The sequence below is a fragment of the Coregonus lavaretus genome (genome assembly GCF_964263955.1).
Source record: "Coregonus lavaretus genome assembly, chromosome: 20".
Taxonomy (NCBI): domain Eukaryota; kingdom Metazoa; phylum Chordata; class Actinopteri; order Salmoniformes; family Salmonidae; genus Coregonus; species Coregonus lavaretus.
Genome location: NC_140007.1, coordinates 15,123,652 through 15,150,629, shown reverse-complemented (window position 1 = coordinate 15,150,629; position 26,978 = coordinate 15,123,652). Strand labels below are relative to the sequence as shown.

The 26,978-nt window shown below is 45.1% G+C and overlaps 1 protein-coding gene across 1 annotated transcript; it reads left to right on the top strand.

Moving 5' to 3' along the window:
* Positions 1-1,217: 1,217 nt before the first annotated feature.
* Positions 1,218-14,590, top strand: LOC311147961 (bromodomain and PHD finger-containing protein 3-like). The gene is made up of 13 exons (XM_084184823.1): positions 1,218-1,508; positions 2,599-4,182; positions 4,472-4,628; positions 5,148-5,279; positions 5,535-5,663; positions 6,876-7,188; positions 7,775-8,053; positions 8,636-9,190; positions 9,464-9,545; positions 9,698-9,792; positions 11,624-11,721; positions 12,163-12,317; positions 13,058-14,590. Exons 2-13 carry the CDS (start codon positions 2,633-2,635, stop codon positions 13,239-13,241), a joined length of 3,729 nt encoding a protein of 1,242 aa, XP_084040949.1. The 5' UTR covers positions 1,218-1,508; positions 2,599-2,632; the 3' UTR covers positions 13,242-14,590.
* Positions 14,591-26,978: the final 12,388 nt, after the last annotated feature.

The following is a 26,978-nucleotide window of genomic DNA, read 5'->3' as shown; positions in this document are numbered from 1 at the left end:
ATGGCAACTGCTCGGCCTCCGACCGCAAGGCACTACAGAGGGTAGTGCATACGGCCCAGTACATCACTCGGGCCAAGCTTCCTGCCATCCAGGACCTCTATACCAGGCGGTGTCAGAGGAAGGCCCTCAAAATTGTCAAAGACTCCAGCCACCCTAGTCAGAGACTGTTCTCTCTGCTACCGCACGGCAAGCGGTACCGGAGCGCCAAGTCTAGGTCCAAAAGGCTTCTCAACAGCTAATCATGGCTACCTGGACTATTTGCACTGCCCCCACCCCATATTTTTACGCTGCTGCTACTCTGTTAATGATTTATACATAGTCACTTTAACTCTACCCACATGTACATATTACCTCAACTACCCAGTGCCCCCGCACATTGACTCTGCACCAGTACCCCCCTGTATATAGCCTCCCTACTGTTATTTTACTTCTGCTCTTTTTTTCTCAACACTTTTGTTGTTTTTTAACTTTTTTATAAAAAAAATTAATGCATTGTTGGTTAAGGGCTGTAAGTAAGCATTTCACGGTAATGTCTACAACTGTTGTATTCAGCGCATGTGGCAAAAAAAAAAGATCTAAAAAACAAATTCCTCTACCTTTTCAGTATTCTCTAAACAAGATTCAGTTGAAATACAAGTAGGCTAATTTAAAGGACTATTCAAACAGACTAAAATAATAATTTCTTAGCGCATTATTGTTTCTGTTTAGTGTAAAACAATATAGGCCAGCTAAAACGGATTGCGTGTTTGTTTGAAAAGAAAGCAAACATTTAATACACTAAACTTTTAAACTAATTTGTTTTCACCTCATGCTCATTGCGCTGTCATACTTTTTAGTCTAATTATTTTGCACAGGTTGTAGGCCTGGCTGCTGGCCTATGTGATTTCGCATCAAACTGCGTCAAAGTATTTCCGAGAGTCGTTTGTATAGCGCTTGCTGTTGCAACCTGATCTGCAATTAGGCATTACAACTTGCTCTTTCGTACTGACTGTGTTTCCCTTGCGGAGCAAAGTTGAGACATTGCAACAACTGTCTCAATTGTATTGATACTCGTATGTGTAAATATCCATACATATTAACAAAATCAAAAGCCATAAGTGTCGTTTGAAAGTGTTAAATTCTTTCATCAAATGTGTAGCCGGCGCGCGAAACCATAACCTCCGGATGGCCTGCTTTGGTCAAGGGCGTGTTTTAGCCTCGCTTTCCCTACTCCGTACCGCACATCCGAGGTTGCTGTTAGCTAGCAAATGCTATTCTCCTTGTCAAAACTGGGTCGACAACTTACTCGTTTTTATACTAGGACAATAAATTAGCTAGCTATGTTTAATGTCAGTATTTGGAAACGATTGGTCGTGTATTTAAGGAAGGACTGAGGCAACATACGTTTTATCAACGAAATCTACTGTAACGTTACTGGCTTTTGGTGTAGCAGGGTGAGCTAACGTTAGCTAGCTAAACTAGCCAACGAGAAACCTGTTTCATTACCGGTTGCCGAACTGCCAGTGAAGGTAAGATAACATCGTTGTTACAGTTGACAACGACGAGGATTAGCTGGTTCATATCATACACATATATGTTAGGAACCGCATTTGACTTCCCAGTAACGGTAGCTAGCCTGTAGTAGCGGCTACACGTCACTAGTAGGTTGGTAAAAGAAGCGCGAGCTAAAGAGCTAACGTAACTTAGCTAGCTATCCCGTTAGCCAATGCCAGCTAAGCGTACTCATTTGGAGCAACTAGTTAGCTACCACCGCTATCTACAGTTGTTCAATTAGCTAGTTAACGTTAGCACGTGCAGTTACTTAGCTAACTTAGTTAGCAAGTGTTGGACTTTCTTGGTCAGATCTCATATCGCTTCATTTTATGAGTTGTTTAACAGTCGTAACAAACGATCTAGCTAGCTAACGTTAGCACGTTAAATTAACGTTAGTCAGTTCTATAATGTTTAATGATTGGGTTTGTGTGGGGTTTTCAATTTGTTTAAAACAAATGGCGGATAATTTTATCTGGAAAAGGGAACTAGGCACTTGATTGGTTTTGAGGTGGCTTGATCCAAATAACGGGAGAAATGATTGGCTGTGTAGCTAGTATTGTAGGGTTGACCAAACGCTGCTGTTGGCAGTTGCTGTCTGTGTGACGAGATGACGCAAAGGATAACTTACAGAAACATCAACTCGTGATTTACTGGCTGTGGAGAGTACTGTAGTAGACTACAGCTAGTTTAGTATGTGTTGACTGTGGTGTGCAATCCACTATTTGACAGTTTTCATTCCATTTGAGTATAGCCATAGCTCCCCCAAGTTCCTGTACTATCAGTTAAGCCATAACTCCGCCCCTAGGACCTGCCAAAATTAAAAGGGTGCATGGTTACTTTGCTCAGATTCAGACCGTGTGTCACTGACAATGATGGTTGAAATGTTGTGTGGATGTGGTTAGATGGCTATCGTTGGCCAACTAAAAATAATTTGCGCACACATTGAGTGGCATAACATTTAGAAGGCAATGGTTGGCCTTGGCTGTCCATCTGTTAAAAATTCTTAGCTAGCCATTTGCAGTTTTGAGTTTCTAATGGTATGTTCTCGCCTTCATCTGGTTGCAGCAGTGGGTGTCGGGCACTGCGTGGTTGGAGGCCCATGAGGAAGCCACGGCGGAGGGGCCACCTGGCCGGGGGAGGGGATGCGGGTGGGAGAAAGTCTTACCAAGCTGGTAGGGGACGAGGGGGGGCCCGGCAGCGCTCCCCTTCACCCTACAGCCTCAAGGTGTCCCCCACCAGAGAGACACTGACTTATTCCCAGGCCCAGAAAGTGGTGGAAGTTGACTTGGATGGCAGGCTCCACCGGATCTCCATCGTGGACCCTCTGACGGTCATCACAGAGGGCGAGATGACGGCCCAGGACATCACTGAGTGCAACAGCAACAAAGAGAACAGCGAGCAGCCCGTCGCACTCGCCAGCGCCAACCCCGGACGCAAGCCGCCCGCCATGCCCAGAGGCCGCAAGAAAGACTCCAAACATTCCTCCTCCACATCGTCCTCTTCCTCCACCCCTCAGAACCACTGCCCCAACTCACACTCACAACCTCACAACAAGACCAACTCCTCCTCACACAACCATCATCACACCCCCCTTCCCGAGCCCACCTTTCGCATGCTGGAGGCCTTCAGCCCCTGTGCGGCGCCCCCTCTGCCCATGGCCTACTACCGCTACATAGAGCGCTCAGCGGAGGAGCAGGAGGCGGAGGCAGAGTATGACATGGATGAGGAGGACGCGGCCTGGCTGGAGATGGTGAACACCAGGCGGATGTCAGACGGCCACACCACAGTCTCCCCCGACACTTTCGAGCTGCTGGTGGACCGCCTGGAGGAGGAGTCATACCGGGAGGCTCGCAGCCGGGCGCCCTCGCAGAGCGCCATCGACGACGATGCCTTCTGCTGTGTGTGCCTAGACGACGAGTGCCTCAACAGCAACGTCATCCTCTTCTGTGACGCCTGCAACCTGGCTGTGCACCAGGAGTGCTACGGCGTGCCCTACATCCCAGAGGGCCAGTGGCTGTGCCGCTGCTGCCTGCAGTCGCCCCAGCGGCCTGTGGACTGTGTGCTATGTCCCAACCGGGGTGGCGCCTTCAAGCAGACCAGTGATGGGCACTGGGCCCACGTGGTGTGTGCCATCTGGATCCCCGAGGTGTGCTTCGCCAACACTGTGTTCCTGGAGCCCGTGGAAGGGGTGGACAACATCCCGCCCGCCCGCTGGAAGCTCACCTGCTACCTGTGCAAGCAGAAGGGCCGTGGCGCTGCCATCCAGTGCCACAAGGCCAACTGCTACACAGCCTTCCATGTCACATGCGCCCAGCGCGCCGGGCTCTTCATGAAGATCGACCCCGTGCGAGAGACCAACGTCAACGGCACCACCTTCTCGGTAAAGAAGACCGCCTTCTGTGAGGTGCACTCACCTCCGGGCCAGGAGAGGGGCGCGGGGGGATCGGACGAGGAGGATACCACGGGGAGGGCGTTGGGGGGCCGGGCCAGCCGGGGGCGCAGTGCCTACACTGAGGCCCCACAGGTGCAGAAGCGGCGCAAGAAGGAGGTCAAGCACGGGAAGAGGAAGGGGAAGAAGGGTCTGGAGGCAGCTGCCCACCGTGCCGCCACTACACCGATGATCGTAGTTCCACAGATCCCCACTCCAAGGTCTGTCTGTGTTCACCAGCTTCTTATTGTTGTTAGTGGCACTTTAGCTGGCAGGATTCTACCTATACTGCCATCTGCATTTGGCTCGTAGGTATATATTAGTGTGTAAGTATCTTAAACGTACATGGGGCCTCATCCTAACTCCAGATGCACGTTGACAATGTGCAAAGTTTCATGTTGCCCAGACGGTATCTTAAGTTAGGATTTGGCCCATTGTGCTTATGACAAGAATAACTTTCAAATGTTGTAGTAATGACTAGTGTGTTAAACTCCTCCCGATGCCACACAGGTTGAATGCCATCTGCAAAGGGATTCTCGTCCAGAGGAAGAACCAGTTCATGCAAAGGCTGCACAACTATTGGCTCCTGAAACGCCAGTCACGGAACGGGGTCGCACTCATTCGTCGCCTGCATTCCCATGTCCAATCACAGAGGCACATTGAACAGGTCAGATGTCATTGGGCACTCCAAGGTCAAAGGGGGCGTTAACATCAGGAGGTTATTCTGTCGTATTCAACGTAATAGAACAGTGCAGATATCAGTAGAAATATACAATCTGAAGAAATATCATCGGTAGAGCTGGCTGGCTCCATTTAAAATTGTGTATGTTTTTGGAATCATGTGTTCTAATAAATTTCTAACTGTTAAATTGAATATGCTCCTCGGAGTATCCTATAACAATGATTATGTTAAGTCAATTCAAATCCCCAGCTGCATCTCAAAAATATTATGTAGAGGCCTCTTCTCCCTTCATCTTCACTGAATAAATAGGACAAAACGGACAGGTGAAAGCAATATGGTGGGACTTTACCCGGAATTTGCTTTTGGCCTGTTTAATTTCTTTCCCAACATGGCAGATGAAGGGAATGAGAAGACAAGTGGAAGCCACGCCTCATACAATTGAAGCACCCCCTATATTGTGTGTCGGGGAGTTGTTTGAATTCATCTCTGTGTGTGTGTTTGCAGCCGGAGCCCGATGAGAAGGTGTGTGCTGTGAGGGAGGAGCTGAAGTACTGGCAGAAGTTGCGACAGGACCTGGAGAGAGCCCGGCTACTGGTGGAGCTCATCCGCAAGCGGGAGAAACTGAAGAGAGAGCAGGTATGGAGACTAGACTGTCTGTTTATGCACTTGCTCTATATGTCTGTCCATGCTTTGACTGTTCAGGTTGTTACTGAAAAAATACAACTTATTCTCAGTGTTTTCCCCACATAAATAAAGGTTAAGATGCTCTCTTCACAAAAAAACTATTTCATACAGTACCTTCATATAGTCTGCTGAGGAATTTAGATTTACATGTGTGTTGCTGGTCTCCCCTCCGAACTCGAACCCATCTCCCCCTCCACTCCCACAAAGATCAAGGTTCACCAGGCGGCCCTGGAGCTACAGCTGACCCCAGTGCAGGTGCTGCTGTGCTCCACACTGGACCAGCTGCAGGAGAAAGATGCGGGCCAGATCTTTGCACAGCCCGTCAACCTCCAGGAGGTCAGTCACCATGCTAATACTGTAGAACCTCAGAGTTACTGACTGGTCAACCGATTGGGCAATATCAAACCGGGTATTAAATGCAAAACTTGTGTATGCTACAGACAAACGTAAATGTTGCATATGTGTTAAAAACATATTTACAGTACCTGGCTAAATTATTCGAAAATCCATGGTAATTTACGCTGTCAATATTTTTTTATAAAGGTTAGAAGCTGTTTTTACATGAATTTCAAAGTCACTGACATTTTATTTTCCCCAATGACCTCCAGTCCTGAATCTCTGAGGATCAGGGAAAATGATACATAGCCTGCACAGTACTGAGATCTGTTTTATTTGATACTGGTTATTTGATTCTTTCATATGGTTTATGGCGTGTTGCGGGGGTGTAGTGATGTGTCCTGCTGCATCCGTCATGAAAGACTACCACGTGTTCTGTTCAGCTTTGTTGGGAACTGCCGACAAGTCAATGTTAGACCCGTTGTCCGTTCATAGTCCGTTTCCCTCTGTTGCTTAGTTTAGGGTGCTTATGTTTTTGACTCAGCCCCAAATCACCCCGCATCCCAAGTCCTTTCAGATCTGCAACAGATTAATGTCATCAATATGATAATGGCGGCTTGGCGTTAGACCAGGGGTCTCCAACAGGTTGATCGCGATATCATTTGTATCTTATTTGTTATTTGCAAACTTTGCCATTAAATGAGCAGCAACGGTGAAGAACCATCGCTAGACCGGCACATTCCTCACTCGCTAGATGCGAGGAATTACACTCAAATAAAAATGGGTTGGTTTTCTTTGACAAAAAAATAATGGTCTTCTGATATGATTATTTAAGCATTGACATGGACTCAGAACATCCAATTTAGTTGTTTCTCTATGAACAATACCGTATACCATGGGTATGACAAAACATGTATTTTTACTGCTCTAATTACATTGGTAACCAGTTTATAATAGCAATAAGGCACCTCTGGGGTTTGATATATGGCCAATATACCACGGCTAAGGGCTATGTCCTAGCACTCTGCGTTGCGTCGTGCATAAGAACAGCCTTTAGCCTTGGTATATTGGCAGAAAGAGAACAGTGCACTACTTTCTATTGTACACTAAGGAGCTCTCATGGGGAAAAAGGTTGGAGACCCCTGCTTTAGACTATCTGTATGTGTCCGTCTCCCTGACTGTCTTTCTGCTCTTCCCCCTCTGTCCCCCCAGGTCCCAGACTACCTGGAGTTCATCAGCCAGCCCATGGACTTCTCCACCATGCGCTCCAAGCTGGAAGCCCACAGTTACAGCTCGCTGGCCCACCTGGAGGCAGACTTCAACCTGATGGTGGCCAACTGCCTGCTGTACAACACCAAGGATACACTGTTCCACCGTGCTGCCCTGCGTCTCCGTGACATGGGGGGCGCAATCCTCCGTCACGCCCAGCGACAGGCCCACAACACTGGCCTGGACCCGGCCACGGGCATGCATCTCGCAGAGTCGCCCCAGAAACACGACTACTACCGCTGCACCTGGGAGGACGGTGAGTGACGCAGTGGCATGGATGTTGGCTCGTTTTTGATTCTGAACCTGGGGCCAAGCTCTAGGTGAACGTTGTGGATTCTCATTATTAGAGCTGACGTGATTCCTTATTCTACACGTCAGAGAGGCACGTTTGTTCTATGTTGAACGTCACCCGGGTCCCAAGTAAACCTGTAGCAACAAATGTCTCTATGCTAGGCTAGTACTGCTGCTTCCACCGCCCCCCCCCCCCCAAAAAAAAAACCCCAGATAGAGATAAAGGTCAAATACAAACAAATCTAAACCTCATAGTGTGTATGTTATAGAAACCGTGGCAGTTTTAAATTTAGATCAACTTCAAACCTGTGTTTGTGTAGCCTACCTGTTCTTTGATCTGTTTGTAGCACAGATACTTTGTTCTCATTTATTTTGGAGTGAGCTCAAGCCTGTGATGAATGGTGATATTTAGGGTAACACTTTCCCTGAGCTATTTTGAGTTGCTTTATTGTGCTGAGGAGTTTATCGTCTTGTGGGCTATGATATTGACAGTGGTTTCACCACCGACCCAATAATAAACCCATCTCTGTGTGGCGTTCCGTCCCTTGTAGTGGACACCCTGCTGGACCCCGAGAACCGTCTGCACATGTCGCCTGAGGAGCAGCTGAAGGAGCTGCTGGACAAGCTCGATGTGGTGACCACCATGCGCTCCAGCGGCGCCCGTACCCGCCGCATCCGCCTCCTGCGCCGCGAGATCAACAGCGTCCGCTACCGACAGGGCCAACACCACCGCCACTCGCTCCTCAACGGAGACGTCAAAGATGAAGAAGAGGAGGAGGAGGAGGGGAAAGACGCAGAGGCTGACAACGGCCTGTCGTCTTCAGATAAAGGTGGGTGATCAAAGCGTTGGCAATGTATTGTTGTATGATATTGACGTTTAATTACCTATGGAAACCGACTATTTAATGATCTGCTCTGCTGAAACGAGACCGGTTGCAATCATGAGCTAACAGCAAATTATCCTCAGGTAATTGAGCCAGGGTCCCCCCACGCACCAACCCAAAGCACTTCACTGTCTGCAGTCTAGTAAGTAGGGTCCCACGTAGTTGCCTCACAACCCTCTCCAGGCGCACTCTGCGTTTCTTCTCGTCCTCTGCACCGCCACCTCATGGACTCGCCTCCATTGGCCTCATACAGTCATGTCATCCCACCTCTGACACCAATGTAGTACATTTCAGGGGGGGAACCGAGAATACTAGGCAATCGAACCTTGGTCAAGCATGCTAGTGTTTATGCCATTAATTAATAAGTTGTGCTAATTCACCTATCCATTTGTTTTGCTGACTTGTGTGAATTTTTGACTTTGTATTGGATGCCCTAACTAATCACGACATGATGAAAGCCTAGAATCAATCATATAAGTATTATGTAAATGAATTGACAGTTTGATCAGTCCCTTTCTCCGCTTTCAGAGGACCTCAAATGTACCCCTCCCCCAACGCTGGAGCCAACATGCCTGGCACCTCCCCCTCTGCAGGGAGATGTGCCCCTGGAGCCCCCCACGCTGCGCCCCATGACGGGGGAGCTAAGGACCCTGGGCCATCCCTACAAGCGCCTGAAATTGGACAGCGAGAGCTCAGATTGTGGTACTCCCACCCTTGACTCTACAGGGAATTGCACTAAAGCAGAAGAGGCGCTCAGTTTACACTGTGGCGGGCTGGTGGTCAACGGCCTTTCAGACCCTTTGTCCCCACGCCCTGCCACCGCGGGAGTGGGGCGCCGGACTTCTGTGCTTTTCAAAAAAGCAAAGAATGGAGCAAAGCTGCTTAGAGAGAAAGACAATCTTAGCGGCAGTGCCCCCCCGACCCCCAACTCAGCTTTAAGTACCCCTTTATCCACCCCGTCTAAGATCCCCCAGCAGACCCCGACCCCATCCTCATTCACCACACCCGAATGGGGGACCCCTAGTCGAGGTGCCATCTCAGAGGAGGAGCTGGACAAGACACCTAACCATACCCTGGAGACTGGTGAGTGGCTGAAGATGCACTTCTTTTGATTTAAGCCTAATTTATACATTTTTTGTAATTCAAGAACGCAATTAGCTACGTAAAATGGCGGTTTTATGTACTTGGGTAGCAGGAAAACAAACGTGTGCGGCCCTGAAACTTGCAACTACGCAGGATCACAATTTTGCGTAGTTAATTGTGTTATTGTGTTGCATACTTGCATAAGTTGTAAATTAGGCTTTATATTCAGCAAGTGTCTGGCATGTCTGACAATTGGTTTCTGTCTTCTTTCAGGACTCACCAATGGGTTCAAAAAGCACAATGATGGTGGTTCTGACTCAGACTGTAGAACTCCACCAATCCTTCACAAAGAAATGTAAGACATACGCTAACTCCTCTGAGTGTTATGAATTTTTATAGTATCATGTTTTTGGGCTGATCTCATGTTAATGTAGCCAGTGAAAATCGGATGATAACCTATCTGCAGTACAACAGCACAGCCTACTGAAATACTGTGTACCCCAACAGCAGCGCACCACCCAAACGAAGCCTCGGAAAACCAGCACTTTCCAAAGTACCTTTCCTGGAGACTGTTACCGGGGATGCAGATTACACCGCTACGGGTATGAGAATCACAGTATCAATGTTGGACATTTTTTTTTAAATAGTCCTCTTTTTCTCTTTTTAAATATATAGTATACATACAGTACCAGTCAAAAGTTTGGACACACCTACTCATTCCATGGTTTTTCTTAATTTTTTACTATTTTCTACATTGTAGAATAATAGTGAAGACATCAAAACTATGAAATAACACATATGGAATCATGTAGTAACCAAAAAAGTGTTAAACAAATCAAAATATATTTTATATTTGAGAATCTTCAAACAGCCACCCTTTGCCTTGATGACCGCTTTGCACACTCTTGGCATTCTCTCAACCAGCTTCATGAGGTAGTCACCTGGAATGCATTTCAATTAACAGGTGTGCCTTGATAAAAGTTCATATAATGGCAAGAACCGCTCAAATAAGCAAAGAGAAACGACAGTCCATCATTACTTTAAGACATGAAGATCAGTGAATGAACTTTGAACGTTTCTTCAAGTGCAGTCGCAAAAACCATAAATCGCTATGATGAAACTGTCTCTCATGAGGACCGCCACAGGAAAGGAAGACCCAGAGTTACCTCTGCGGCAGAGGATAAGTTCATTAGTTACCAGCCTCAGAAATTGCAGCCCAAATAAATGCTTCACAGAGTTCAAGTAACAGACACATGTCAACATCAACTGTTCAGAGGAGACTGCGTGAATCAGGCCTTCATGGTCGACTTGCTGCAAAGAAACCCCTACTAAAGGACACCAATAAGAAGAAGAAACTTGCTTGGGACAAGAAACACGAGCAATTGACATTAGACTGGTGGAAATCTGTCCTTTGGTCTGATGAGTCCAAATTGGAGATGTTTGGTTCCAACAGCCGTGTCTTTGTGAGATGCGGAATAGGTGAATGGATGCTCTCCGCATGTGTGGTTCCCACCGTGAAGCATGGAGGTGTGATGGTGTAGGGGTGCTTTGCTGTTGACACTGTCTGTGATTTATTTAGAATTCAAGGCACACTTAACCAGCATGGCTACCACAGCATTCTGCAGCGATACGCCATCCCATCTGGTTTGCACTTAGTGGGACTATCATTTTATTTTTCAAAAGGACAATAACCCAACACACCTCCAGGCTGTGTACGGGCTATTTGACCAAGTAGGAGAGTGATGGAGTGCTGCATCAGATGACCTGGCCTCTACAATCACCCAACCTCAACCCAATTGAGATGGTTTGGGATGAGTTGGACCACAGAGTGAAGGAAAAGTAGTCAACAAGTGCTCAGCATATGTGGGAACTCCTTCAAGACTGTTGGGAAAAGCATTCCAGGTGAAGCTGGTTGAGAGAATGCCAAGAGTGTGCAAAGCTGTCATCAAGGCGAAGAATCTAAAATATATTTTGATTTGTTTAACACTTTTTTGGTTACTACATGATTCCATATGTGTTATTTTATAGTGTTGATGTATTCACTATTATTCTACAATGTAGAAAATAGTAAAAAATAAAGAAAAACCCTAGAATGAGTAGGTGTGTCCAAACATTTGACTGGTACTGTATATAAAACATTTTGGCCCGTTGTTTCCTAGGGAAACTAACATTCAGTCATAAATGCTATATCCACATTCACATATATTCAGACTCTAGCTTTGAGAAAGACTGTTGAAAATGGTCAGCGTCTTGATTTGAACAATATGAAAATGGCCTATCCTGTTGCGGCCTACATTTTCTTGGGTGTTAATAACCACTTTCCTTTTTGGATGACAGAACTCTACCGCACCCAAGACCCCATTTACTACAAAAGCCATTGTGTCATTTGCATATTTGTATTTAGTATTGACACTTGTCTTATCCTGTCTGCAGGCAGTGGTATCCTGATGCCTTTTGAAAATGTAGTGGTGCTGGAGCCCCTGGACTTGGTCTGGGCCAAGTGTCGGGGATACCCCTCCTACCCTGCATTGGTGAGAGAATGCATCGGGCAATCATCTGCTCGCCTACACTGATACAGGTCCCAAATGAAGAGATTAGCAGTTACCTGGTCTTAGTATCATAGGGTTAGCACTTGGAAATTGATTTATGGTCTGAAATAGCAGGAGATTTCAAGTTAGGCCACTCTAAAATCCACTAACACAAAGCATATTGCATTTTAGGAAATATTTGCTGTTCAGTAGACTAACAATCTCGGAAGGTTAGTTCAGAATCACACTGGATTAGTGTGTAAACAATGTCCCATACTGCTCAGTGTTTGATGCCTTTTTACTGTAAAAAAATAAATAAATGGTAATGCCACCCTAAAATCCAGTGTAACACTTCATTTGGCACATATTTGCTGTATCTAATGTTATTAATGGGTTTTGAATTGTCAAAATAAAACAAATCAATTCATCTTTTCCATTGGCCAGATCATTGACCCTGAGATGCCCCAGGAGGGCTTGTTGCACAACGGGGTGCCCATCCCCGTGCCCCCGCTGGACGTCCTGCAGCTGGGGGAGCAGAGGACAGAGGAGGCTGGGGAGAAGCTCTTTCTGGTGCTCTTCTTCGACAACAAGAGGACATGGTGAGAGGAGGGTGGTGTTTGGGTAGCACTTAAGTGATCACAAGCAGCTCTCTAATCTCTCATTCTAGGGCTGCTTCATATCTTTGGGTTCCTTCCTACCTTGTAGGGCAGGGCTATCAAACTCATTTTGCCTAGGGGCCGCATTCGGTCTTCAACGAGGTCCGGAGGGCCGCACTGAAAATGTGTTATTTCCTCGCTGTCAACATTGGCAAAAAATTGTCCTCTATCTGTCGTTTTGGGAATGTTCTATGCTCCCTGACTGGTTCTGTGAATATTAGCTAGCTGGACACAGTCAAGAAACTGTATGAATGTATGTCCATTATCATTTCTATACAGTTTCGATTTGGTTTTAGTTGTTTTAAAGTGTCTATACACATTGTTTTATTTTGACACCTCTGTTTTGCTTTTGTGTATTGCGTCAAATGGCAATTAACTATATATATTTGAGCTCATAGGGGTCAATAACTGTTAGATAGAAACATTCCTCTGTTTATAGTGCACCTGACTTAAAAACCCATAAGTAGAAAGTATGGCCTGGTCTGTGAAAGTGTATGTGATTCATATAAGAGGAAGTTCACTGTATTGAAATGTGCGGCTTCATTATGTCTAGTTGACCTTTTTCCTGGATATACACTTAAATATCCAGTGCCTGCTCAAAGCCATTGGATGTGCATGCGTACGTTCCTCAGCTATAGATGTATTTGCTTCAACCGACCTCACCTCTCTTCTCCCCTCTGTAGGCAGTGGCTACCACAGGACAAAGTGACTCCTCTGGGTGTGGACGACACTGGCGACAAGCTGCGTATGATGGAGGGCAGAAAGACCACCATCCGCAAGTCTGTGCAGGTGGCCTACGACCGCGCCATGGTCCACCAGAGCCGCGTGCGCCGTGACCAAGCCTTTGTCACCTCCAACTACCTGTAGTGGTGGGGAGACACTCTTGCCCGGGCCCCAAATCAGCCCCTAGCCTTACACTGTCATCATTGGTCAGAAAGATCTGGAGGCTTTTAAGCTTATCTGGACACTTCTCATAGGTCTGAATGGTCTGGATGGGTGTATGGCAAGCAGTATCCCTACTGGTTACACCTTTCTTAGTCCTTTCAGATCTATGCAGTGTCTGGGGGTCAATGCACCTCATTTCCCCCTATACCAATCCAGCACTCTCTGATTTCAGGCTGTATAAGGAGATATGGGGAAAGGTATCTATCCCACTTGTGGGGAGGAGAGAACATAATTTTCCTCCTAAGGCAGCAATCCTCAATCCTGCTTCTGGAGTGCCGCAGTTCTGCAGTTTCTTGACCCAGCTTAGTGCCATCATGACACCTGAGTCATCTAAACAACTGATCTTCAAACCCTTGGTGAGCTGAATCAGGTGTTTCACTGCTGAGCTTGGACCTGCAATACTGTAGCTCTCCAGGAGCAGGATTAGGGGTATGTCTTTGTCTGAGCCATCTAGATGCCACCGAGAACAGATGTAGCTGGATCAAAGTTCAATGAACACCTCCCTTTTTGTATAATGCTACTGCCAAGGAATCAAATGGTTGAAAAAGAGATTTCTCATATTTATATGAACCGTGAAACAGTATGAATGGATCACTGCCATTTCTTACAAACACTTTTTACATTTTAATGTTTTACAAACCACTTGTTATATATTGTAAAGACACACTCGTGTATGTATGTATGTATGTATGTGTGTGTGTATATATATATATATATATATATATATATATATATATGCATATTATACTAAGCCTAATTTAATGTTGCTACTTTTAAATGCGAATTCAATCAACAATGGGGATGAAGAAAGGCAGTACAACTATTATTGACTTGCTACAGAGTGTATTCAGCTTCTCTTTGTGAATCTGCAGAAAGGCACACAACACAATGGCCAGTTCTTTATCAATTCTTTTTGATACAAATAAATGTAATTTATTTATGGAAATCGGAAAGTATTGAAATAGTTATATATTGGTTGAAGATGGAAAATTTAAATCTGTTTAAGATTTGGAATGAGGTTATAAGATTTGCAACCAAGGTGAGCTACTGATGCAGAGGTGTTCAGATATTGCATTCAGGGGCTGACCAATCCTTAGACCACCGTGAAGAACAGAATATTATATTTATTATAGAATATTCATAGTATTCCAAACCGGTTTATAAAATGCAGACAAACATTTTAAGCTTGTACAAATTGCAGATTTTACCTACTCACCAATTAACCTGTCTGAATCAGTATTTTCTCATGTTGGTAAATAAATTGTTCTATGTATAAACTTTTGCAAATTTTTTTGATTGGTTGGAATCTAGATGTGACAATATTACCAAATTACAATAAGGTTAAAAAAAACAAGTTGTATGACTACATCAAGATGATTTTGTTTTTTTTGCTGAATGATAAATAACATGCTTATTCAAATTATTTCTCAAAAGTATTTACAGTGGGGGAAAAAAGTATTTAGTCAGCCACCAATTGTGCAAGTTCTCCCACTTAAAAAGATGAGAGGCCTGTCATTTTCATCATAGGTACACGTCAACTATGACACAAATTGAAAAAAATATATCCTGAAAATCACATTGTAGGATTTTTAATGAATTTATTTGCAAATTATGGTGGAAAATAAGTATTTGGTCACCTACAAACAAGCAAGATTTCTGGCTCTCACAGACCTGTAACTTCTTCTTTAAGAGGCTCCTCTGTCCTCCACTCGTTACCTGTATTAATGGCACCTGTTTGAACTTGTTATCAGTATAAAATACACCTGTCCACAACCTCAAACAGTCACACTCCAAACTCCACTATGGCCAAGACCAAAGAGCTGTCAAAGGACACCAGAAACAAAATTGTAGACCTGCACCAGGCTGGGAAGACTGAATCTGCAATAGGTAAGCAGCTTGGTTTGAAGAAATCAACTGTGGGAGCAATTATTAGGAAATGGAAGACATACAAGACCACTGATAATCTCCCTCGATCTGGGGCTCCACGCAAGATCTCACCCCGTGGGGTCAAAATGATCACAAGAACGGTGAGCAAAAATCCCAGAATCACACGGGGGGACCTAGTGAATGACCTGCAGAGAGCTGGGACCAAAGTAACAAAGCCTACCATCAGTAACACACTACGCCGCCAGGGACTCAAATCCTGCAGTGCCAGACATGTCCACCTGCTTAAGCCAGTACATGTCCAGGCCCGTCTGAAGTTTGCTAGAGTGCATTTGGATGATCCAGAAGAGGATTGGGAGAATGTCATATGGTCAGATGAAACCAAAATATAACTTTTTGGTAAAAACTCAACTCGTCGTGTTTGGAGGACAAAGAATGCTGAGTTGCATCCAAAGAACACCATACCTAGTGTGAAGCATGGGGGTGGAAACATCATGCTTTGGGGCTGTTTTTCTGAAAAGGGACCAGGACGACTGATCCGTGTAAAGGAAAGAATGAATGGGGCCATGTATCGTGAGATTTTGAGTGAAAACCTCCATCCATCAGCAAGGGCATTGAAGATGAAACGTGGCTGGGTCTTTCAGCATGACAATGATCCCAAACACACCGCCCGGGCAACGAAGGAGTGGCTTCGTAAGAAGCATTTCAAGGTCCTGGAGTGGCCTAGCCAGTCTCCAGATCTCAACCCCATAGAAAATCTTTGGAGGGAGTTGAAAGTCTGTGTTGCCCAGCGACAGCCCCAAAACATCACTGCTCTAGAGGAGATCTGCATGGAGGAATGGGCCAAAATACCAGCAACAGTGTGTGAAAACCTTGTGAAAACTTACAGAAAACGTTTGACCTGTGTCATTGCCAACAAAGGGTATATAACAAAGTATTGAGAAACTTTTGTTATTGACCAAATACTTATTTTCCACCATAATTTGCAAATAAAATCATTAAAAATCCTACAATGTGATTTTCTGGATTTTTTTTTCTCATTTTGTCTGTCATAGTTGACGTGTACCTATGATGAAAATTACAGGCCTCTCTCATCTTTTTAAGTGGGAGAACTTGCACAATTGGTGGCTGACTAAATACTTTTTTTCCCCACTGTAGGTGCTGAATCCTCGGAGTAAAACCTGTGGACAGCAGACCAGGTTTATTTGATCATGTACAAAAACCAGGAAAATTTAAAATAAGGAGCTCCAGAACCTCAAAGCATCTGTATGGGCACGTTTCAGCCACAGTCTTCAATGTACAGGGTATCTATGATAGTTGATTAAGCCGGAAATGTTGAAAAATCTGAAAGGGAAAATATAATTCTTGTTAGTATTGGATATGGAGCAAAGAAGCCCTGCGCCTCCGGTAACCTCACTACCAATATCAGTTTCTCTATAGCTAATATCTTCTCCAGATTTGTACACTCAATATAACTCAACAACCCCATAACGCACAGCTCTGTAGTAATTACAAGGCAAGCAACACTGAAGCATGCATGAGAGCACCAGCTGTTCCGGATGACTATGTGATCACGCTCTCCGTAGCCGATGTGAGTAAGACTTTTAAGCAGGTCAACATTCACAAGGCCGCAGGGCCAGACGGATTACCAGGACGTGTACTCCGAGCATGTGCTGACCAACTGGCAAGTGTCTTCACTGACATTTTCAACATGTCCCTGACTGAGTCTGTAATACCAACATGTTTCAAGCAGACCACCATAGTCCCCGTGCCCAAGGACACTAAGATAACCTGCCTAAATGACTACCGACCCGTAGCACTGACGTCTGTAGCCATGAAGTGCTTTGAAAGGCTGGTCATGGCTCACATCAACAGCATTATCCCAGAAACCCTAGACCCACTCCAATTTGCATACCGCCCCAACAGATCCACAGATGATGCAATCTCTATCGCACTCCACACTGCCCTTTCCCACCTGGACAAGAGGAACACCTACGTGAGAATGCTATTCATTGACTACAGCTCAGCATTCAACACCATAGTGCCCTCTAAGCTCATCACTAAGCTAAGGATCCTGGGACTAAACACCTCCCTCTGCAACTGGATCCTGGACTTCCTGACGGGCCGCCCCCAGGTGGTAAGGGTAGGTAACAACACATCTGCCACACTGATCCTCAACACGGGGGCCCCTCAGGGGTGCGTGCTCAGTCCCCTCCTGTACTCTCTGTTCACCCATGACTGCATGGCCAGGCACGACTCCAACACCATCATTAAGTTTGCCGACGACACAACAGTGGTAGGCCTGATCACCGACAACGATGAGACAGCCTATAGGGAGGAGGTCAGAGATCTGGCCGTGTGGTGCCAGGACAACAACCTCTCCCTCAACGTGACCAAGACAAAGGAGATGATTGTGGACTACAGGAAAAAAAATAGGACTGAGCACGCCCCCATTCTCATCGACGGGGCTGTAGTGGAACAGGTTGAGAGCTTCAAGTTCCTTGGTGTCCACATCACCAACGAACTATCATGGTCCAAACACACCAAGACAGTCGTGAAGAGGGCACGACAAAGCCTATTCCCCCTCAGGAGACTAAAAAGATTTGGCATGGGTCCTCAGATCCTCAAAAAATTCTACAGCTGCACCATCGAGAGCATCCTGACTGGTTGCATCACCGCCTGGTATGGCAACTGCTTGGCCTCCGACCGCAAGGCACTACAGAGGGTAGTGCGTACGGCCCAGTACATCACTGGGGCAAAGCTTCCTGCCATCCAGGACCTCTATACCAGGCTGTAAGTAAGCATTTCACTGTAATGTCTGCACCTGTTGTATTCGGCGCATGTGACCAATACAATTTGATTTGATTTGATTTGAATTACAAGGGCACCTTGTATATACAGTATACTCATCATTTAAGCTCACTATAATCATTTGAATACCCTGTAAACTTTTAATACATAATGCTGTGGTAGGTGAACTGTCAGTTCTAAACAGCAAATTATAAAATGCTAACTTTAAGAAAAAAATAATCGTGTACCCTCACCCTTTCTCCAAAATTAACCTTTGCATTTGGCTCGTTCTTTGTAATGTTTGCGTTTAGCCTCCTCCATTACCCCCGCTGCAACGTGCTCTTCGACACAGAAACCTAATATATGTCTTAATAATTCTGCCTCTTCTTTTTCTGCTTGTGCCAACATATTCCATTCATCAAATTCCTTCTGTTTTGCTTCTTGGTGTCTTTAACGAGGCGCCTGCCTCTTCCTGCTTGGCCATTGCCCCGTCCAGGACTTAAAGATGTTTTTGTTTCCTTTTCTCTTGATTAGATTTGTATTGGTCTCTTTTCTTTTTCAGCTTGTCAAGTATAGATTCTGACTTACACTGCTAGTCAAGTTTGTGCTCAGTTTCTGGTGTGCCTATAATGCCCCAGTTGTCAAAGTTGTTAAGCATGTCCTGACTGATGCTACCAAAGAGCTCTAAATCGGTCTTCAGCATCTCCTCTTGGCCTTCTTTCTTGTCAGTCACGTCAGTCTCTTCTTTTACTTGTGTGTCTACATTTTTATCATATCCTCTTGCATTTTGTTTCTTTTGACTTTCTTTCATTACTTTTTTTTTTTTTTTTTGACACTGCACATCTCTTTATTTACAATGCTGGCTGCCATCGTTAACACAAACACAGGACATTGAATGCTACCTGAATTGACTCAGAAAAGTAACATAAGTAGGCCTACAGTATCACAGCGAGGTTAAACAGGTTTACTATAGGCAGGGTGTGGCTCAACAGGCAGTATGCATCCCAAAGGGCACCCTCTTCCCTATTACTTCTCCCTGTACCATGTATATGGAATAGGGTGCCCTTTGGAACAAATTCCATCTATTGATGAAGCCAACTGAAATCAATGGCTGCATGCCAATTGTCCATCTCTCTCTTCATGGATTTCCAAGCGTTGGATAGGTGTAAACTTTGGCTTTAACTTCTTTGCACCATTGTTAAATCCCTGAGATGAGAAGAAATGTGTAAGTCCACACTTTGGGAGGTCAGTGGATATGCACCCAATGTTAATGGCCACACACCTTTGAGTCATTAGTAAAAAGATAAATATATTCTATAAAAGGACAAATAATTGACACAAGTTGTTGCAGTAGTAGGTAAGACAATGGATCCAGAGCCGTATAGGTTAATTATGGACTTTAAAGTAACAGGCAGGTAACAGGTAGAGGGGGGCCAGGTGTGATTGGGCCAGGCAAGTCCAGGTGTCAGGCCAGGGTGTCCTCAGTCGTGGTCCAGGTGTCAGGCCAGGGTGTCCTCAGTCGTGGTCCAGGTGTCAAGCCAGGGTGTCCTCAGTCGTGGTCCAGGTGTCAGGCCAGGGTGTCCTCAGTCATGTTCCAAGAGCCTCAGGCCCTCCCATGTGCTTTCACATAGCTGATGTGATGAAATGTCCCCCTCTTGCACAAATATGCATGTTATTGCTGCTGTGTGGGAAGTTAAGTGAAGAAACTCCCATGTGGGCCTTACTCCCAAAAGTTCATTACTTTTCTTTGCTTGTCCTTCGTTTTAACATCTGCCCGTGCTTCATTCCCCCATCCGGTCATGTGTTTTTTTGTTCCATCTCCCTCTCCTGCAAGCTCTCCTTAGTCATCCTCTGTCAATTTTTCATTTTCCTACTCTACTTTATTTTCCTTCTGAACATCCTTCTCTTTTTCCAAAATGATCTCCTGAATCGCAGAAAATGTCTCCTGACTCAGGAATTCTCCTCTCTTTTTCTCTCCCATCATCACCGATTATTACCCCCTCTGAGTTGTTTTGCTTTTCTGCACCGTTTCTCTCGTTCTATTCTCTTCCTCCTTCCATTCCTTTTGTAATCTATTGACTCTTTGATCCAGTTCACTCATTACAAGAACCTGGAGGTTATCAATTCGCTCCTCAACCCAAATCCTCTCCTGGAAAAACATGACCTCCATTGCCTCCCTATCCAAGTGGCTTCTCATTATGAATGAAAGATCTGTGAATAGACATCAATGAGTTTTAAAGTCACTTCTCACTCATACTAACATTCTAGGCCTTTATTATCAATGATAGAGGGAAGCTCTAGTGATGTGCGGGTTAACTCATGACCCCGCGGGTCAAGTGGGTTAGGGTCAGAAAATATAATATTTAAGATCGGGTAGGTGGCCGGTCAAATCTTACGTTAAAAGAAAGCAAAGCATAGCCTATTCTTCAATTAATCAAATCAAATGCTTACTTACCTAACAATGCAGAGTTGTTTTAAAGTAAGTAAGAAAATATTTGCTAAAAGAAAATACAAACAATGAACTAAAGTAACAATTTGTTAAATAACACAATAACGAGGCTATGTGCGGGAGTAAAGGTTAGTGGAGATAATTTAGGTAATATGTACATGTAGGTAGGGGTAACGTGACTATGCATAGATAATAAACAGCGAGTAGCAGCAGCGTAAAAAAGGGGGTCAATGGAAATAGTCCAGGTAGCTATTTGATTAACTGTTTAGCAGTCTTATGGCTTGGGGGTAGAAGCTGTTAAGGAGCCTTTTGGACCTAGACTTGGTGCTCCGGTACCGCTTGCCGTGCGGTAGCAGAGAGAACAGTCTATGATTTGGGTGGCTGGAGTCTTTGATAATTTTTAGGGCCTACCTCTGACACCGCCTGGTATAGAGCTCATGGGTGGCAGGAAGCTTGGCCCCAGTGATGTACTGGGCCGTACGCACTACCCTCTGTAGCACCTTGCGGTTGGATGCCGAGCAGTTGCCACACCAAGTGGTGATGCAACCAGTCAGGATGCTCTCGATGGCGAAGCTGTAGAACTTTTTGAGGATCATAGGACCCATGCCAAATCTTTTCAGTCTCCTGAGGGGGAATAGGCGTTGTTGAGCCCTCTTCACGACTGTCTTGGTGTGTTTGGACTGTGATAGTTTGTTAGTGATGTGGACACCAAGGCACTTGAAGCTCTCGACCCGCTCCACTACAGCCCAGTCGATGTGAATGGGGGCATGCTCGGCCCTCCTTTTCTTGTAGTCCACGATCAGCTCCTTTGTCTTGCTCACATTGAGGGGGAGGTTGTTGTCCTGGCACCACACTGCCAGGTCTCTAACCTCCTCCCTATAGGCTGTCTCATCATTGTCGGTGATCAGGCCTACCACTGTTGTGTCGTTGGCAAACTTAATGATGGTGTTGGAGTCGTGCCTGGCCACGCAGTCGTGGGTGAACAGGGAGTACAGGAGGGGACCAAGCACCCACTCCTGAGGGGGCCCACGTGTTGAGGATCAGTGTAGCAGATGTGTTGTTGCCTACCTATACCACCTGGGGGCAGCCCGTCAGGAAATCCAGGATCCAGTTGCAGAGGGAGGTGTGAGCTTAGTGATGAGCTTTGAGGGCACTATCGTGTTGAACACTGAGCTGTAGTCAACAAACAGCATTCTCACATAGGTGTTCCTATTGTCCAGGTGGGAAAGCGCACTGTGGAGTGCAATAGAGATTGCGTCATCTGTGGATCTGTTGGGGCGGTATGCGAATTGTAGTGGGTCTAGGGTTTCTGGGATGATGGTGTTGATGTGAGCCATGACCAGCCTTTCAAAGCACTTCATGGCTACAGATGTGCTACGGGGCCGTAGTCATTTAGGCAGGTTACCTTGGCGTTCTTGGGCATAGGGACTATGGTGGTCTGCTTGAAACATGTAGGTATTACAGACACTCAGTCAGGGAGAGGTTGAAACTGTCAGTGAAGACACTTGCCAGTTGGTCAGTAGGGGTCTGCTAACTGCTACACACAGCCTACATCGTTGTCACCATATTAGCTAAAGTAACGTCATAGTCAACATAGCTAGCTAACATAGCATCACTCTGTTTGAGCAAGGTGTTTGAGTAGGCTAAACTAACTAGCTGCATTTGCTAGCTAAGTAAGTGAAACTGAATGTGAAACAAAAATGACTCTCTCTTGCTTCTCCTTCATTTTGGAAGAAATTAATTTGTTCAAAACTGTTCAACTATGGTCTTTCTCTTTGAGTCAACTACTCACCACACTTATGTTGCCATTATACAACCGAGCCTTGCAAATAGCGTAGCCTAACCTATTCTTGCTTCTGTGTGGCATCTCTGATTCTCAAACAAAAGGCTAATATAAAGTTTGACACTGGCCATCACAAACCAATGCTAGAATCAGAATGCATATCAAAAGACAGAGCAGCAAGTGGGATAAATAAGGTGAGCTAGGCCTATTTAGGTAAAAGTCCATGATGGAAGTAGACTAGCATTGGTTAGCATAACATGCTAAAATAAGCCATTATTGTTGCATGTTGGAAATTGATGTCCATTTCTGATAAATGTTTAATTGCAAATTTTTTATTGCCGGTTTACAGGTCTGGTGCGGGCCATGATTTGTACTGTAGGCCTATCACATTGGGGAGGGTGGGTGCTGGGTCAATTCTTTGAAATTTGTGTGGGTTGTAAACTAGCTGACTCGTGCATCACTACTATGCACTAATATTTAAACATGTCTACAATAATAACTCTGACTTTTCCTTTTCCTAGAAAATAACTTTGAACAATAATGGGTCATGGTAGCTAATGATTTACTTTAACTATATGTTCCTACAGCATCTATAAGCACATCATAATAGTGACATTGATAGCTGTAGAGCATGATTAAAGTTTAATCGATGTGTGCAGATGCAATCCATTTGTGAGAGCTAATCATTTTTCTTATCAGGCCCAACTAACTCCTCCACTCTCCTTCCTCTTCAATCAGAACATTCCCAGTATTATTTTACAATACATACAAAAGACAACTGCTACCGAATCCAGGCTCTGTCGTAGCCGGCCGCGACCGGGAGACCCATGGGGCGGCGCACAATTGGCCCAGCGTCGTCCAGGGTAGGGGAGGGAATGGCCGGCAGGGATGTAGCTCAGTTGGTAGAGCATGGCATTTGCAACGCCAGGATTGTTGGTTCGATTCCAGTATGAAAAATTAATAAAAATGTATGCACTCACTAACTGTAAGTCGCTCTGGATAAGAGCGTCTGCTAAATGACTAAAATGTAAATGTACCCATTCTGTACAAGAACAAATACACTTACCAGTACTCTTTAGTCTTGTGATAGATCTGTCATTATCAGTACCTCTCACCCTTAGTTACTGTCAATTGTTCCTAGAAGTAGGAGAGAATATTATTGGTATTTGAATGGCTATCAATTACCCATTGGATATTTTGACAGTATGAAAATGGCAAAATTAAGTTGATTGTCTTTAGAATTCTTCCTTACTGGCATATCAAAAAGGGAAAAAACTAAAATATGAACAGCTATGAGAACTTACCAGTTTGTGAGTGTCCTCTGTCAGGTCCAATGGTCTGAATCAGCATCTGGGATCCAAACCACCCGTAGAATGTTTGATGTCATAGACAAACAAAGCTCTAGAATGCACCCGTATTTGTAATGTCATAGACAAACAAAGATCCCCAATAAACGAAACGTCATCCTTTTATGACATAATGCCACCTCCATATGTCCATCTGTCCTTAATTTCCACCCCTGTCCGCTGTTTATTTTGTAAGTTTTTTACTGTTCTTTAATTTCCTCTGTATGCCTTCAGAAATTATTCACACCCCTTGACTTTTTCCACACTTTGTTGTGTTACAGCCTGAATTTAAAATGGATTAAATTGAGATTTTGTGCCACACAATACCCCACAATGTCAAAGTGGAATTTAGTTTTTAGAAATGTTTACAAACTATTACAAAAATGTAAAGCTGAAATGTCTTGAGTCATTAAGTATTCAACCCCTTTGTTATGGCAAGCCTAAATATGTTCAGGAGTAAAAATGTGCTTAACAAGTCACATAAGTTGCATGGACTCACTCTGTGTGCAATAATAGTGGTTAACGTGGTTTTTGAATGATTACCCTATCTCTGTACCCCACACATACAATGACCTAAATGGCATATTATCATTATTATTACCTTCAAGGTCCCTCAGTCGTGTAGTGAATTTCAAGCACAGATTCAACCACAAAGACCAGGGAGGTTTTTCAGTGCCTCGCAAAGGGCACCTATTGGTAGATGCATGGTGAAGTTATTCATTACGCTTTGGATGGTGTATCGATACACCAATTCACTACAAAGATACAGGCGTCCTTTCTAACTCAGTTGCCGGAAAGGAAGGAAACCGCTCAGGGATTTTACCATGAGGCCAATGGTGATTTTAAAAGTTACAAAGTTTAATGGCTGTGATAGGAGAAAACTGAGGATGGATCAACAACATTGTAGTTACTCCACAATACTAACCTAAAGGATAGTTAAAAGAAGGAAGTCTGTACAGAATTACAGGCAACATCTGCACCGAGCTAAAGGCTAGAGCTGCCGCTTTCAAGGAGCGGGACACTAATCCGGACGCTTATAAGAAATCCCGCTATGCCCTCAGACGAACCATCAAACAGGCAAAGCGTCAATACAGGACTAAGATTGAATCCTACTACACCGGCTCTGACGCTCGTCGGATGTGGCAGGGCTTGCAAACTATTACGGACAACAAAGGGAAACCCAGCCGCGAGCTGCCCAGTGACGCAAGCCTACCAGACAAGCTAAATGCCTTTTATGCTCGCTTCGAGGCAAGCAACACTGAAGCATGCATGAGAGCACCAGCTGTTCCGGAAGACTGTGTGATCACGTTCTCCGTAGCCGATGTGATCATGTGAGCAAGACCGGTCAACATTCACAAGGTCGCGGGGCCAGATGGATTACCAGGACGTCTACTCCGAGCATGCGCGGACCAACTGGCAAGTGTCTTCACTGACATTTTCAACCTCTCCCTGACCGAGTCTGTAATACCTACATGTTTCAAGCAGACCACAATAGTCCCTGTGCCCAAGAAAGCGAAGGTAACCTGCCTAAATGACTACCGCCCGTAGCACTCACGTTGGTAGCCATGAAGTGCTTTGAAAGGCTGGTCATGGCTCACATCAACACCATCATGCTGGAAACCCTAGACCCACTCCAATTCGCATACCGCCCCAACAGATCCATAGATGACGCAATCTCAATCGCACTCCACACTGCCCTTTCCCACCTGGACAAAAGGAACACCTACAGTGGGGAGAACAAGTATTTGATACACTGCCGATTTTGCAGGTTTTCCTACTTACAAAGCATGTAGAGGTCTGTCATTTTTATTATAGGTACACTTCAACTGTGAGAGACGGAATCTAAAACAAAAATCCAGAAAATCACATTGTATGATTTTAAAGTAATTAATTTGCATTTTATTGCATGACATAAGTATTTGATACATCAGAAAAGCAGAACTTAATATTTGGTACAGAAACCTTTGTTTGCAATTACAGAGATCATACGTTTCCTGTAGGTCTTGACCAGGTTTGCACACACTGCAGCAGGGATTTTGGCCCACACCTCCATACAGACCTTCTCCAGATCTTTCAGGTTTCGGGGCTGTCGCTGGGCAATACGGACTTTCAGCTCCCTCCAAAGATTTTCTATTGGGTTCAGATCTGGAGACTGGCTAGGCCACTCCAGGACCTTGAGATGCTTCTTACGGAGCCACTCCTTAGTTGCCCTGGCTGTGTGTTTCGGGTCGTTGTCATGCTGGAAGACCCAGCCATGACCCATCTTCAATGCTCTTACTGATGGAAGGAGGTTGTTGGCCAAGATCTCGCGATACATGGCCCCATCCATCCTCCCCTCAATACGGTGCAGTCGTCCTGTCCCCTTTGCAGAAATGCATCCCCAAAGAATGATGTTTCCACTTCCATGCTTCACGGTTGGGATGGTGTTCTTGGGGTTGTACTCATCCTTCTTCTTCCTCCAAACACGGCGAGTGGAGTTTAGACCAAAAAGCTATATTTTTGTCTCATCAGACCACATGACCTTCTCCCATTCCTCCTCTGGATCATCCAGATGGTCATTGGCAAACTTCAGACGGGCTTGGACATGCGCTGGCTTGAGCAGGGGGACCTTGCGTGGTGAGATCTTGCATGGAGCCCCAGACCGAGGGTGATTGACCGTCATCTTGAACTTCTTCCACCAACAGTTGTTGCCTTCTCACCAAGCTGCTTGCCTATTGTCCTGTAGCCCATCCCAGCCTTGTGCAGGTCTACAATTTTATCCCTGATGTCCTTACACAGCTCTCTGGTCTTGGCCATTGTGGAGAGGTTGGAGTCTGTTTGATTGAGTGTGTGGACAGGTGTCTTTTATACAGGTAACGAGTTCAAACAGGTGCAGTTAATACAGGTAATGAGTGGAGAACAGGAGGGCTTCTTAAAGAAAAACTAACAGGTCTGTGAGAGCCGGAATTCTTACTGGTTGGTAGGTGATCAAATACTTATGTCATGCAATAAAATGCAAATGAATTACTTAAAAATCATACAATGTGATTTTCTGGATTTTTGTTTTAGATTCCGTCTCTCACAGTTGAAGTGTACCTATGATAAATTACAGACCTCTTCATGCTTTCTAAGTAGGAAAACCTGCAAAATCAGCAGTGTATCAAATACTTGTTCTCCTCACTGTATGTGAGAATGCTGTTCATTGACTACAGCTCAGCGTTCAACACCATAGTGCCCACAAAGCTCATCACTAAGCTAAGGACCATGGGACTAAACACCTCCCTCTGCAACTGGATCCTGGACTTCCTGACGGGCCGCCCCCAGGTGGTAAGGGTAGGCAACAACACATCTGCCACACTGATCCTCAACATGGGGGCCCCTCAGGGGTGCGTGTTTGGTCCCCTCCTGTACTCCCTGTTCACCCACGA

Coding starts and splice junctions, on each gene's coding strand:
- LOC311147961 (XM_084184823.1), top strand. CDS start 2,633: ATGAGGAAGCCACGGCGGAGGGGCCACCTGGCCGGGGGAGGGGATGCG. Junction 5,280..5,534: donor AGAAACTGAAGAGAGAGCAG/GTATGGAGACTA, acceptor ACTCCCACAAAG/ATCAAGGTTCACCAGGCGGC. Junction 8,054..8,635: donor CCTGTCGTCTTCAGATAAAG/GTGGGTGATCAA, acceptor CTCCGCTTTCAG/AGGACCTCAAATGTACCCCT.